This window comes from Lactuca saligna, chromosome 6 (assembly GCF_052625555.1).
Source record: "Lactuca saligna cultivar CGN05327 chromosome 6, ASM5262555v1, whole genome shotgun sequence".
NCBI classification, from domain to species: Eukaryota; Viridiplantae; Streptophyta; class Magnoliopsida; order Asterales; family Asteraceae; genus Lactuca; species Lactuca saligna.
The window spans coordinates 33,579,698-33,596,156 of NC_136422.1; the positions used below are offsets into that span (position 1 = coordinate 33,579,698).

The 16,459-nt window shown below is 34.1% G+C and overlaps 1 protein-coding gene across 1 annotated transcript; it reads right to left on the reverse strand.

Annotated features, from left to right (window-relative positions):
* Positions 1 to 14,628: 14,628 nt before the first annotated feature.
* LOC145000934 (protein CANDIDATE G-PROTEIN COUPLED RECEPTOR 7-like) lies at positions 14,629 to 16,256 on the reverse strand. Its single transcript, XM_078960236.1, has one exon. It carries the CDS (start codon positions 16,133 to 16,135, stop codon positions 14,819 to 14,821), a length of 1,317 nt encoding a protein of 438 aa, XP_078816362.1. The 5' UTR covers positions 16,136 to 16,256; the 3' UTR covers positions 14,629 to 14,818.
* Between the last annotated feature and the right edge of the window lie 203 nt (positions 16,257 to 16,459).

A 16,459-nucleotide genomic window follows, 5' to 3' on the forward strand; every position in this document is an offset into this window, starting at 1 on the left:
TAGGATCATATATTATTAGCAATGTCACTCCATAATGATTCTTGGGCATATTGATCCAATATCTGGAAGGTGCCCAAACAACATTTCATAAGGAGACTTCCCTGAAGTGTGAGAAGTGGGAATGTGATTAATAAAGTAAGTTGTGGTAAGAACAAATTCTCCGAAAAACATATTAGGAACTTGAGCAGGGAGTAGCAAGGATCTTGCAGTTTCTAGGAGATGTCGATGTTTTCTTTCAACAAAACCATTCTGCTGAGGGGTGTCTATACATGATGACTAATGCACAGTACCATTAGATCACAATAATTGTTAAGAATCATTGGAGATAAATTCCCCTCCCAAATTACACTGAAAACATTTTATGACAGCAGAGTGTTGAGTCTTGACAAGGGCTCTGAAGTCACTATATATGGTGAAAAAATCAAACTTGCGCTTCATAAAACAAACCCAAGTATAATGAGTGTAATCATCAATGAATGAAACATAATAGATAGATCCTAATTTAGAGGTGATCGTGGTTGGACCCCACACATCATAATGCACAATATCAAAGGGAGCAACAGAACGAGTGACACTTTTATTAAACGGTAAAGCATAAAATTTTCTCAATTTACAACCACAACAATCAGAAATATCATCAGTTTTCAAAGAACCTAAGACGCCAATGTAAACCAAAAACTATAAATGTGGCGCTAACACATGTCCCAAACGAGAATGCCAAAGATAAAAATCAGACGACGAAGGACTTAAACGAAAAGATGACTAATCCACACTAGAGGCAGCAACATCAGCAACATGTAGCTGCTCCAAAACAAAAAGCTCCCCAAGTCTACGGCCTATCCCAATCACCCTCCAATACCAAATGTTTTGTACACAACAGAATGAATTAGAAAAGATGACCCAACAACCAAACTTACACAACTGACTGGCCAAAGCAAGATTTAAATCAAGTGTGGAAATATAATAGACATGTGCTAAAGATATATAAGGAGTGTAATAGAACCAGTACCCTCTACTGACATAGGTATATCACTAGTATACATAACATAGACGAGTGAACGAGGTGATATCGAAGCAAAATGTGATAAATGTAGCGACATGTGATGAGATGCACCAGAATCCAATATCCACAAGGATGAAGGAATACCTTAAGTGTTGGATGAAGACAGACATGAATGAGACATGAAAGCTGACATGATAGTTGGATTGGCAGAAATGAACTATTTGAATTGCTCAACAATCCGTGGATCCAAGGCTGATGGTGGTCTAAAATCTGTCTCATTCTCAACCGAAGGCGCAGCAACAACGTATTCTAGTGTCCTAAAAGGTGGAAATGAGGGGCGTGACTATCCAGAAGACTTGTTCTGATGTGATGGCTAAGACTGTGCAAGTGATCCGGTTTATTGTTGTTGTTGATTTCCCTTTCTTAACAATAAAGGATAATTTTTCCTTCATATGGTTCATCTTACAGAAAGCACACTCATCAAATGCAACTTTAGGATGATTCTGGTTTGAAGACTGAGGTCGTTGTGGAACAACGAAGACAACAGGAGTGGTTGTCTTAGGACCTTTGTCAGCATGGGACTTGATACGATTTTCTTCAGTAATCAACTCGTGAACAACCGAATCAATGGTGAAAAGAGGTGTGTTTGCAAGATTGATCCACATAAGCCTTCAAAATCTTAATGTAATGTCATCAAGAACTTAACCAAACGTTGTGTTGGATTAGTGTCTAAGTCCATAACTATTTTGGTATGTACTTGACCCGATTATGAGCATGGTCCTTTTGGGTTGCCTTCACCATAGCAATATGTAGGATGATTTAAGGAGATAAAGGTTTAAATATGATTTATTAATATATTATGAGAATAATATATTAAAGGAGAAATCATATTGTTTAATTAATATTAGTCAAGAATTAATTAAGAATTAATTTTGTGGCTAAAAGAGATTAATTAAATATAGGGGACTGGACTGCAATTATTGGATAATTGAGTTATTGGGCTAAGGAATGCTATAGGAATAAGGGGTGAACGAAATTATGATGGAAGCCCATCATATTTTCGTCCATAGCCTTGTCCAGAAGGTTCCATGGGCTGCTTAGAGTTTAAGATGTCCATTAGGGTTTTGACTGAAACCCTAGAAACCCACACTAGTATATAAAGGACCCCTTAGGCCCCAAAAACGTGGACAACACTTCCATTAGGGTTTCCAGCCGTTTTTGGTGCCTCCTTTTCTTCTCCTCTTCATCCAAGTTGCATATGTGTTTGTGACTCCATTAGAGGTACTACACTTGTGGTACTTGCTTTCAAGAGCTAAGGAAATTCAAGGAACTAGTTGTTATTGCTATATAACAACAAAAGGTATGTATTCTAGCTTTATATATGAATTTCGAAAATTATAGTAGCATGCCAGGTTTCTTTTTGTGTTCATAAAGCTGTATAACTAATAGTGAAAACATAGATCCAATACTAGGGTTGCATGCACACATAGGATTGTTTGTATTAAACCCAACAGTGGTATCAGAGCCATTGGTTTTTGTTTTCAATTAACTTTTATTCAAATTTATGAACTTGACATATTAGGGTTTATGGCTAATGAACCCTAAAGGCTAGGTAATTTTCGCAATTAGGGTTGCAAAACCCTAGATGGCGATTTTTGCTAGGGTTTCCCAAATCCTTTCCTTAGCCTCCAAGATTTTGAAATCTAGGGTTATCCAACCCTTGGATTTCGAAATTACCTCCTTCCCTAAGGTTAGATCCTAAATTTTAGGGATTTGGATAATCCCATATCTTGTAATTATCTTTTAATTGTTAAATATGGTAATTAAAGATCTTGAATTATCCCATCCCTTATTTTCGAGATTTAGAGAGGGATTCAAGGGATTAGGATATCTTAGATGTATAATTGGTAATTATCCTCATGATCTAGATAATCCCTTGTGATTTAATAATTTAAATTAATTGTTTAATTTATGGTAATTATTAAATCAAGAGTTTTAATATTTAAAATTTTAATTTAAATGTCTTAAATTCGAAAATTTTAAGTGAGATTAAAACCTAATTGTTTTGAAGAGTTTCAAAACTTGCCCTCAAGTTTTGGAATTTAAATTGTTGATTAAAAGTTAATTTTGAAAGTCTAAATTCCAAAACCCTGATTTTGAAAAAGTTCAAATTAAACCCTTATGGTTTTATTAAATTAATTAAGTGTATAATTAAAAAATCCATAATGATTTTGGTTAGTTAAAAGTATAATTTAAACGACCTAGTATTTTAAAAGTGTAAAATACACCCTTATACTATATATAACATTAAAAGTTTAATATTATATATGTATAACTAAAAAGTCAGTCTTACCGTTAGTAGGCCTCATTCACGAAACTAGTCTATAAGGGGTGTTTAAGGAAATTGCCTATAAAATGGCGATTGAATGGGTATCCACTCTTACCCACCGCACTCTTGACTAGTGGAGGGTCGTTAGCCGAACGGGTAGGATAGGACAGAAACCTTCCATTATAAGTATAATGAAGTACAAAGTAACTAAATGCTTTTTCAAATTCCCAAATCATAGTTACTTTAGGCAAAATGTGAAATTGTATGCTAACCCATGGAATTACACTTCGTACCCTTGTCAAACGTTAGTGGAGCGTGTGTGGTTAACCGGCACACTAATTTGGGGATGACATTGGTAGCGAAGGGTGACTCGATGTTTGTCATAGATCAATGGAGCGTGTGTGGCTAACCGGCACATTGATTAGGTGATAGTAACATTGGGTGCACCATGTGATTCGTATGGTTATTTACACCTTGTTTGTGATCCTCGGCATCCCAGTCACAAATAGTAGGGCATAATCGAGATTAAACATGCCATTGAAAAGTTCAATGAATCTCAAAAGATCTAGGAGTTTCAATTCATTTAAAACTTAAACTTATTTTTCGTTTTTCATGGTGGAAATTGGTAAATCGTCATTTACCTACCTTCAGATATTCTGCAACTAGATTACGGCATCCCTCTTCTAGGTTGTAGAGTATTGTGTTGGATCCTAGCTTGATGTTTCATTTGGGTGTTGCATCAAGAATTCTAATCAACTCAACTTGAATTTTCTCCCGTTTTGTAGATGTCTGAATCTTACAATGGTCTTCCCAAATCCTTTGGAACAAGCTTTCCAAATGAAGATGACGTTCCGAGATACGATCAAGGAAATGAGAGTCATGCTTCACTTCCTCCACCTCCTCCAATTATTCTCCCTGACCCACAAGTTCAAAGGCTTGAAAAGTTCAAGCTCACTCAAGCCCTTTTGGCAAGTAAACACGAAGATGGGAAACCTGTGTGTGCGCACGTCTTAGAGATGAAGTCATACATTGATAGGTTAAACATGTTGGGTGTCGAGATTTCAAGTGAGTTGGCTGTTGACTGAGTTCTTCAGTCACTTCCTGAATCATATAGTGAGTTCGTTAGAGAGTACTATATGATGGACCACGACGTGACCCTAATTGATCTCACCTATTTGCTTATAGCTGCTGAATCAGCAATGATTTGGCGTGCTGGTCAAGCAAATTTGTCTAGTGAATCAAACTCCCAAACTTTAATGGACACTGGCAACATTGGAAGTCCAGAAAGAACTAAGTCTGTGATTGTCCGATGTGTTGTGCCAAAGGAGTCTATTTGCTTTTATTGCCAAAAGAAGGGGCATTGGAGACGAAGCTGCCCTAATTACCTGAGAGATCTAAGAGATGGGAGAGTCAAGACGTATGGCTCTGCTTCAGGTAAAATCCATTAACTAACTCTTTTAAGTTCCTATTCTAGATTCTTAATACATGATGTGATAAGATTACATTTTGATGTTTTGTAGGATCGAAGAAAAGAGAGGAAGCTTGAGAAAAGAAGTGAGCTGAATCTGATCATGAAGAAATGGATTTCGATCGCATTACTTGAAGAATGGATTCTTGAGCTACAACTTGGAGTTAGAATAGATTGTTAACATAGTTTTTCAATTGAATTTCATTGTAAGGACAAGTTTTTTTTTCCGCAATAAAATAAATTTTGATTTTGTCTTATTTATTTATCCTTACAATGAAATATATGAAAAATTGATGTTCATGTACTTCTATTATTAGCAAAATGGATTTGATTCTTAATTATGGAAATGTCAAAAGTGTACCAAATAGGGAGACTTTCTCATCGCCCAAGTTTCAATTGGACAGAAACTTGGAATCATGCAATGTGTATTGTATGATGAATGGAAAACTTTCACATTTGGGAAACTTAGACTAATTCTTTGGCAAAGTGTCAGTTGAAGGACTAGGAGATCAAGTACACAACGTTGTGTGTTGATCAAGTCCACCACAAGAGTGACAAAGATATTTGTCATGATTTACTAAAGCTTAGTAAATATGATTATACTTATAAGATTAAGTATAATTCTGAGTTGATTGAAAAAGTTTCAATGAATAGTAGAACGAATAAAGAAGAATCAAGTAGGCAGAAAGATAAAAGTTTCTCTATTCTAAGAAGAAGGGAGAGTACCTTTTATTGTGTTTTATGATAAGTCTTAATGATTAAGAACCATATCTCAATTTATCCTCTAAGTGAGTCTTAGTGCATTTGCATGTCTAAGAAGAGGTATCAAGTATTGTAGAAATGGATATATCAATAAGTCAATCATACTTCGTTCCAATATCAAGTCTTAGAGTCAAGATTGTGACATTGAGTGAAAAGTCTTAAGTAGGTTTATAACACTCATCAAATGTGGAATTTGGAAAAGTTTTCTTATTCTTGCACATTTGAAATTGGTAAGTTGTGCTGTCTTGGATAAGATAAAGACCAACTAGGACCAATTGTGTGAAGTGTTTTGTCTTGATAAATGCTTCACTAACTCTTGAATATTTGTTTGTCAAGAAATGTTTCTTGACAAGAGAATCTTATATGTCAAGAAGTCAGTGGGAGTCTTAATGGTCTTAAAAAGTTTCAAGAACAAATCAAGAATAAACCTTATCGATCATCACTAGCACACGACTTGAGGTTTACAACCTATCGTGCTGACATTGTTTTGTTTCTGTGCCATTCCAATTGAGTTAATTGTGTATATGAGTTCTATGAGTTCTCATTTGAATACACACTAAAGCCTTAGTCGATGGAAAGTAAATTGATATGTAAGGACAAGTTACTAAACTACTTGGAAGGCATGGTGGGCACTCGTGTTACCATAGGGCAAGAAATCAAGATTAAGAAAGTTCAGTCCATATGAGTTTGGATTTGTCGCAAACCTTGGTTTTGGCAAATTCACATGGATAGGAACTCATACACCATAAAATCTAAGTGTCATAAGATTCCCTCCTTCATGAAAATGACTGTGAGGAAATGCTTTCACTAAGAGAGATTTTAAGAAGATAGCAATTGTGAAAATTGCATTCTCAAATTCGATTATGGTTACGGCATCCCTTTCCATAGTTCGAATTGTGAGATTTGGCAATTAGTTTCAACATTTGGAACTTAGTAACATAAGTTATGAATTGTTTAAACACACATATGAGCTATCTAAGGCAAAGGTGTATAAGGTTAAGAAGCTTAGATAAAGGCTTATCGAAGCATCTGGTAGTAGAAATATGAATTTCAGAAGTTCAATAGGCATTGTTTTCTGGAAGTTCATTTGTTTTCTGAATACATGTCAAAGCTAGTGGGAGCATAAATGTTATGCTTATATGATAATCATCATGATAGTGGGAGCATAAGTGTTATGCTTGTATGATTGTTATGGCGAGTATTGCAAGTTAGCAATATTAATTATAGAAAAACAAAGATTCCATTTGCAAAGTTGCATGGGTTGAAAAGTTGTTTTGCTATAATTAAGGGAGAGAATATTATACTCCGTTTCAAAATCTAAAGCTTAGATTAAGAAATTTTAATATTTTCAGTCAAAGGATACATTGTGTGTTCTTAAAATTCAATTATGATTACGGCATCCCTCTTCATAGTTCGAATTGTGAGAACATGACACATAAAATATTATGGCAAAAGATTGGTAAAGTATCATATCTTTATGTAAGACATTATGCATCGTGTCCCATACGCTTCGGGTATAGGATCGATTGTAAATGCTATAGTATTTTACCATTCTAAAATTTTCCATATGTCTAGCGCATTAAGAGGGAAAAAGGAATAGAATTGGTTTTGACTGAAAGAATTTAACAACTATCAAAGGACGATCCAAAGTTCGCTGAGGATTGATCGCTTGTAAGTAGTTGGAAGTATGGTATTGGATGGACCATATCGACATTATTATGAATAGATAAGATTCTATTAAGAATGAGTTGTCATATGGCAAATGTGGAAATGTTTTCATATTGGGAGTTGGATATTGAGAGTCTGTGCCTAGATTAGAAACTTTTATGCAAGAAGGATGTTCAAAGGAATGTACTTTGAATGTGAGACTTCACATATATGGAATTGTCTTGTAACAATTTCTAAGAAAGTACTTTGTAATTTCATTAGCTACGTCTTGGTGACTTTTGTGCTATGATTTTGCAAAGGGATCGTTGCATAAAATGTTAGAATCTAGCATATTCTAGTAGTGGCAAGAACCTTGTGTTCTTACACTAATAATTAGGATTAAGGAATTGTGAAATGAGCATCATTGGAAAAGTTTTCAGGTGATCTATTTCACAAAGCATGGACCATAGAAACAAGGTGTGCATGCTTAGAGCATGGGACAATTGTTGTTGTAATTTAAGTAATGAGTTGATTATCCGAAACATTAAATAATAAATAATGAGTAATCAATATGGTGGATAAATAGAAGTGTTTTATTTACTCTCACAAGTTTGGGTCCATATAGGATTGAGTATTATTATTATGTTTCATTTTGCATGTTTTGACTTCCAGAATAACTAGGTTATTCAAACATCCACAGTCAGTCATACGTTGGGAGTAGGTATGAATAAAGACTGTCATGAATCTGTCTGTAGATTGTCTGAAGTGTTTAGACATGGCACAAGTTTGCTGCAGAGTTCATGAGTGCTTTGATAAGATTAGAGTATTGGATTAAACCCACGCTCACTTGGATCACTTCATGGATTTATCACGAGTGATTAGTGAGACGATAATATTGTATATTCTTGAAACCGAGACGTGTGAGTTGTTATTTGTTAATCGGTTACACATTGATAATAAGTAAACGCACCAGTAACTTGGTGTTATAAAACTTATTGTTGTGTGTGATTCGATCAGTAAATACAAGCGAGCATTTGAGTCGAAGTTTATCCATTCCTTTTACCCAAAGTGGGATAAAAGCGATATCTATGGGCCTCTCGATGATTTAGTGATGACACCTAAGCGCTTGGCCAAGCCGGGACTAAGTTGATGTGTTCAATTGTAGTCTGTTGTCAGTCGTCATAAATCGGAAGTTGGGAAACAGTATAGAGAGAATGATTGAAATTCATGTCTTATGTCTATACGATATCTTGAGAATGGAGGAATATATAATCCCTTATCTAGAGGACACGTTATCTGATAAGATCAGAGTTGACAGCGGCTTTTGAAAGCTACGATTGCTGATCAGGTTCTGAAGTCATACGGAAAATAGTTATTAGACTTATCCAAGTGGGAGACTGTTGGATTAGTGTCTAAGTCCATAACTATTTTGGTATGTACTTGACCCGATTATGAGCATGGTCCTTTTGGGTTGCCTTCACCATAGCAATATGTAGGATGATTTAAGGAGATAAAGGTTTAAATATGATTTATTAATATATTATGAGAATAATATATTAAAGGAGAAATCATATTGTTTAATTAATATTAGTCAAGAATTAATTAAGAATTAATTTTGTGGCTAAAAGAGATTAATTAAATATAGGGGACTGGACTGCAATTATTGGATAATTGAGTTATTGGGCTAAGGAATGCTATAGGAATAAGGGGTGAACGAAATTATGATGGAAGCCCATCATATTTTCGTCCATAGCCTTGTCCAGAAGGTTCCATGGGCTGCTTAGAGTTTAAGCTGTCCATTAGGGTTTTGACTGAAACCCTAGAAACCCACACTAGTATATAAAGGACCCCTTAGGCCCCAAAAACGTGGACAACACTTCCATTAGGGTTTCCAGCCGTTTTTGGTGCCTCCTTTTCTTCTCCTCTTCATCCAAGTTGCATATGTGTTTGTGACTCCATTAGAGGTACTACACTTGTGGTACTTGCTTTCAAGAGCTAAGGAAATTCAAGGAACTAGTTGTTATTGCTATATAACAACAAAAGGTATGTATTCTAGCTTTATATATGAATTTCGAAAATTATAGTAGCATGCCAGGTTTCTTTTTGTGTTCATAAAGCTGTATAACTAATAGTGAAAACATAGATCCAATACTAGGGTTGCATGCACACATAGGATTGTTTGTATTAAACCCAACACGTTGCACTTCCATTCTATCAGTATAAGGCTTAAAAGCCTTCAACTCAGCAGGTCTTGTAAGAGCCAACTTATCCCGCAAATCTAACATAGTTGCATAGAATTCCTAACACTGAGATTGTTTTGTTGGAGGGCTCGAATATCAAATTCTAACTGGTACTGCTTTGCAAAATTAGATTGAGTACACAACCTATCCAAGTGATCCCAAACCTCTTTTAATGTGGCATACTTCGCCAACTAAGTACCAATAAACTGGATAACAGAATTATTAATCCAAGTAATGATCTTGGAGTTATTAGTCTCTCATGAATCCAGTAAGGCTACATAAATCACAGCCTTGTCATTTGTTGGTTTCTTCTTGTCACCTTTAACAATCCCCTATATAACCTTGCTTCCTAAGAAATTATTCATAACATAACTCTAATAGGCATACTTACTATCATCGAGTTGGGTACAAATGGATTGAAGATAATCATCTTTTGGGGCCATATTTTCAATAACAGTCAAACGAAAATAACAAAAACCAACAATAAATACAAACAACAAATATGATAGCAGTAGCAACAATGAAGATCTCGAAATCAACAAAATCGAACAAATCATACCAAGCAGAATACAGAAACGAAGCAAAAAATCATACCCAAACCTCATCGTACCTACTACAACTCATCCCTAAAAAACAAACATACAAATGATCAACAGAGCTCTAATACCATGAAAACTAACAAGTTAAATACATAGAACGGCTAGGATTTCGTGTTATTATCAAATGAAAAGTACGATTACAATATAAGGGAATGACAATTTATAGACTAATTAATTGAGGTGTCCTTGCTAATGGTCAACATAAAACTCAATACAAAATAAAACCCAAAATTTTATTAGGCTAACAGTTTATTTATATTTAAGTTTTAAGATTTTTAAATAAACTAGAAAAACTAAAAACCAAAACTCTACATAAAAATCTTAATCATCTAATGTTTTGACACGACACTACCCAGCACAACATGTTTTGTCAAGTTTAACCCTGCTAAGGTGACGTTTTTAAGTTGAACTTCTAAACTATGAAGTTGCTTAAGATCCACTTTAGTCCACATTACCAATGCCAAACTATGAAGTGTAATTGTGTGTTTTAATTTTTTTGTTGTAATTTTGGTTAATTGTAATTAAATAAAAAATTGTATGAAAATTAGATGTGCATTGGATGTACAATGAATAACCATAAGTATACAAACACCATACAGATGAAAATTTGATATGGTGTGACATCTCAATTTTTTTAACAGGACTAACAATTATAAACTCCCAAGATCTTAAAAGTTTCAACCAAAATTGACAAACATATATTGCTTCAAAACAACCAAGGAATTATAAAAGGATAACAAGATGCACACACGAATAAATGTTCAATCACAATAAGTTTGTTGATTATCTATCAAAAAGGTGGGCACTAATCTTTCATAAGAATTAAACATTGTATAATCATCATGTGAAACCATGGTGTTTATTGCTTATCTAACATTCAAGAGAGTGACAATAATCTTATATACAAATCCAGCATCTATTTAATAAGGAGAATCTTCAGAAAAATCCCAATATTTTCAGAAAAGTTACACTTTAGTCCCAAGATTTTTTTTTTAACGAAAAAGTCCTGAAAACCGGCAAAAATTTGCAGTTTGACCCTTTTTGACCGGTTGAAACCGGTACCAAGTTAATGTGGGACTATTTCGTAAACTAACCCAAAATATTGGGACTTTTCTGTAAACAAAAAATATTATGATTTTTCTGTAAAGAAAAATATTATGAGTTTTCTACAAAGAAAACCCTTATTATTATTATTATTATTATTATTATTATTATTATTATTATTAGTATAAATAAGAATTCTATTTTTTTGAACGTGTTATTATTAATATTGTTACTAATACATATAAATGCATTTAAATGAAAAAAATAATATTAATGACATTATTTAAGGGTGGAGGTGAAGGAGATAGTGACGTTTTTAGCATTGAAATTGTGAATATTTACTTATATATTTTTACTTTGTATATGGTCATTTCACTTTTGTTATTATTGTTTTCAATTCAGAATAATAATACTTAAAATTTTAAAAGAAGTTGCATATTTGTAAAATTATTTATAAATAGTTTAAGGTAGAAGGATTTCTCACTTTATATATAAAAATGTTTAAGGTAGAAGGATTACTTTCCAAATCCAACAGATCCACTACAAACATCTACATAGGTAGCTCATATCAAAATTTAAAAATATTAATTACAATATCTTGCTTGATAAAAAGTACTAGGATATGCTTTTTGGATTAATACTTTTGAATTTTGATTAGGGTTATTGTCACTGTAGCCTAACAAACATTAGTATATTGGTTTAAATGGTCCATCGTAGCTATTTTTTGCATTTGAAGGGCACTAACTTGTATTTTACGGGTCATTCTAGTACGTTTACCCACATTAAAAGGTAACACTGCTTTTTTATGTGGCATGTAAACATGTCATTCTACATTGACTTATAAATTTATCAGTTTAGTTTTATTTTATTTGTTTCAAACTCCATAACAATAAAATACTTCACCATGGTTATTATTACGCAAACTTGAGCTTTGCTGTCGTAACGTGCAAACAGCAAAGAGGCCTGAAAGTTGAGTTCCATCACCCCTTCCGACCTCCGCTGTCACCCAGTTCTTGTTCACCCCCTCTGTAAATTTGCTTAAGTTTCAATCTTGTGGAAGTGGAACTAATCTTCAAACCCACTATTCTTGTGATTCCACGATCTGTTTCTCATCTCTTTAATAGAAAAAAGTAGCGGAATGGAGTTTTTCTGGAAGACGAAATCGGTCCGACTAAAGACCCTAAATTCTCAATTGCCACAAATCGCTCTTAAATCCCCTAACAAATTCTACTTTTCCCCACTCAATCGTCCGGTTTCTCTTTCTGTTCTCTGTAAATTAATTTTTTGGTGATTATTTCTTGATTAACTCGAAAGAAACTTAAAGGGTTAACAATAAAGATACCACACCCATCACGAAGAATCACAAGATCACAAGGTATGGCTATGGCTTCCGAGAACAGCAAAAGCAACAACAACAGTGTAACCATAACATTATGTGAGTTTTCTTTCGTAATTTAATCTTGTTTGTCAATAATTACTCAAATGGGTTTGGTGTTTTGATTTTTTCATCTATGATTTAGTAGATGAAAACGACGAATCTATGAAGGATGTTGAAACAGTGGAAGCTAGACCAGAGAAATTATCTACGACCCACTTGTTGTGATGCACACCATGTGTTTTTGGAAATGCAGGGAAATGATCCACCGACTGCAAAGAAGGAAGGGAAGATGGTGTATTACATGGTTGTGGATGATGATGGATACGTTGATGATGGTTATGAAGAAACATCGTTTTTTACTCTAGGGGCATGGATCGGAGGATATGACTCTGAATGTGGAAGAACACACATGGATAAATGATATAATCGTGTGCTCTAGGAATCCATTGAATGACAAGCTTTTTCCACTCTGATTGTAGCTTGGCCACAACAACAATGGCGGGTTCTGGCAGCGCTTCAAGAAACACAACAGCAACCACCGTCTATGGTGGAGATAGATGAAGACAAGGAGGAAGGTGGTGGGTACGATATTGTTGCCAACAAGATATCTTCAGTGGCTACTGTCTTGAGAGAGAGAGAGAGAGAGAGAGAGAGAGAGAGAAAGAAAGATGAGGTGGATTAGTTACATGGCATTTGCAAATTGATGATTAGGATGAGATCACCGGGTAACCCCCTTCAAAATTTCCAAAAGGATATTTTAAAACCTAAAAATACAAGTTCGTGCCTTTTAAATACAAAAAATAGTCTTAAGGGACTATTTAAACCAATATACTAAAGTTTATTGGGCCATAGTGACTAACCCTTTTGATTAATACTTTTGAATTATTCCTATTACTTTCTATTAAAAAAAATATTGTAATTAATACTTTTGAATTTTGATATGGGTTACCTATGTAAATGTTTTTAGTGGATTCGTTGGATTTGGAAAGTAATTCTTCTACCTTAAACAATTTTATATACAAAATGAGAAACCTTTCTACCTTAAACTATTTATAAACAATTTTACAAATATGCAACTTCTTTTAAATTGTTAAGTATTAATATTATGAATTGAAAACAATAATAACAAATGTGAAATGACCATATCCAAGTAAAAATATACAAACAAGCATTCACGATTTCAATACTAAAAGCATCACCATCTCCTCTACCTCCAGCCTTAAATAATGTCTCTATTTTTATTGTTTCATTTAAATGCATTTATATGTATTACTAACAATATTAATAACTAGGTGTGAGACCCATAATTATATATATATATATATATATATATATATATATATATATATATATATATATATATATATATAATTTTAACAATTTGAAAAGTTTGAATTTATAAGAAAAATGAGAAAAATTTCAATTATTAAAATTAATAAAACTTTAATGTATTGAATACATTACATATATAAATTCTTTTTAATAAATACTTTACATATATATTACCTTACACATTAAATGTGAAATTTTAATTTAATAAAATGAAAAATACAATAAAATGATAAGTGGAAAATAGAAAATTTAAAAAATTTAGAAAATACTATGTGTCCAAATGAATGAGAAGATGACAAGTGGTAAAAAAAAACCTTCATTTATTAAGGAGGATAACAAGTTCAAAAAATAAAATTCTTATTTATATTTTTAATAATAATAATAATAATAATAATAATAATAATAAAGGTTTTGTTTGTAGAAAAATCCTAATATTTTTGTTTACAGAAAAATCCTAATATTTTTTATTTATAGAAAAGTCCTAATATTTTGGAATAGTTTACGAAATAGTTCGAAATTAATTTGGTACCGGTTTCAACCGGTCAAAAAGGGTCAAACTGCAAATTTTTGCCGGTTTTCAGGACTTTTTCGTTCAAAAAAAATCTTGGCACTAAAGTGTAACTTTTCCGAAAATATTGGGACTTTTCTGAAGAGTTCCCATTTAATAATCATGTGGAACTAAAAATATTAGAAAAAGATATTACCAAAATGCAGTTAAGTGATTAAGCAAGCAGCTATATAAAAAAAGCAATGCATCCAAAAGATGAATGAGAACATTTTGAACTAGCAATAAGAATCACAAATGAGATTATAGGAAGATACAAAATTCTGAACACACACTATCATTGATTTTCATACTTGTTATAACCAAAAAAGAAAGATAAAAAAGAACATTAACATCAAATTGTTCCAGAAAATTAACTAATTGAAGATTTAACTTGACAACTCACAGTGTATCGATCACCTAGACAGAAGTATGAATGACAAAACAAGATTCAGATCATTGACATGGAAGATCAAAGCTCAAACTCCTCATCTCGCAGAGCCATCTCAGCTGCTTCTTCATCCTCATCATCAAGAACAAAGTACTCGTTTTTCTCAACTGGCCTGAACATGTAAAACATCACCATATAGAACACAAGACTCGCGATTTCCTCAGCTGCATTTGATACCCATTGGTACTTATAAGCTGCAATGGTCTTCAGTGCAAAAACAACAATCCTTGTGAAGTACAAGTACCCAATAACCACTATGTAGAATTGTCTAAATAAAGTCAACTTTGCCAAATTCCTAGCAGCTTTTCCATCGGTTTTAGATGTTTCCCTCAAGGATCTAATCGACCAAACAATGGGGAAGATGATAGCACAGCAACATATGATGTCTACCAGTAAGAACACTTGGTTCCAAGTAACCCAATCTTTAATGAAAGGTCCGGTTTCTCCTATCACTATTGAAGCTACATTAGCCAAAACCTGAAGTGGGATCACAATCATCAGAACCTTCTTTTCCTTTTCTTGCAAGAATGGTTTCAAGAAAGACCATCCGGTTCCAATCAACACGATCACAGTGAACAAAAGCACAACCCTGATGAACTGAAATATATAGAACAATACATCCCATCCGTGAGGAGTACCTGTGACCTTGACATAATGTTTATCTTCTGCAGCGCAGATCAAGTTAAGTGCTTTCATAACAAGCAACCCACCCATCAGCAAATGAATCCTGTGAAACGATCGCTGGTTCTTGAAGCATATGGAGATCCAAAACCCTAGAAAACATAGATAAATCAAGGAGAAAATGAAGTAAAGAGACGGGAGCTGTGTTAGACCGGCTGATAAATAGTCTTTGGTGGTGCCATCATCGGTGTTGTAGAGCTCAGTGCGGACGTCCATAGTCACGATGGATTGGGGGTTGCAATTGGCGAAGAACAGTGAGTACTCATTGGGATATGTAACAGGGTACGATTTGTTGAAAGAAGACTGAGGAGGAGGAGAGAGATCTCGGAAAGTAAAGAGGAGTGAAATGAATTTGGAATCCACAACACAGAAATTAGGGTTCTGTTGAAGTTCAAGGAGGACTTGGATTAGCGATTCTTCCGATAGAAGGAAGAAACCGAGACGTGAGGGATCAGGTTGTGCCAAGGAGGAGGTGACCGAAACGGAGGAGATCGCGACGGAGACGTAACCTGTGTGTGTGAATCCGAACTTCTCAAAGAGGATCATAGGTCGGTTGTCGGATCGGATCTTCAGAGATTTGATCTCCGCCGTAGTTGGTGCAGTGGATATGAAGACGAGGAGGAAAACGGCTATGAGAATTTTTCCTAAAATCCTCATTTTGGATTCACCGGTGGTGGGTAACGGCGGAGGAAGGCGGTGGTCCAAAAAAAGGAGAGTTAACAAGAAATGATGTGGGGCGACTGCTTAGGCTGAAATACAGAGAGTAATGAGATGGTAGGCCGAATATGTGAGCCGTTCATTACAATGTACTCAAAGCTGATCCCAAATGTCGACCGTTGGATTAAAAGGTTTCCAGCATGGACGATGATCTGGTCATCGATGTATTTGGATCGGATCTATACCGGTTGGTAGTTAGTTGCGGTTTTCATATCACATTCTTTTCACTTATTATATCAATAATTTAAATATTTTGTATAGAAA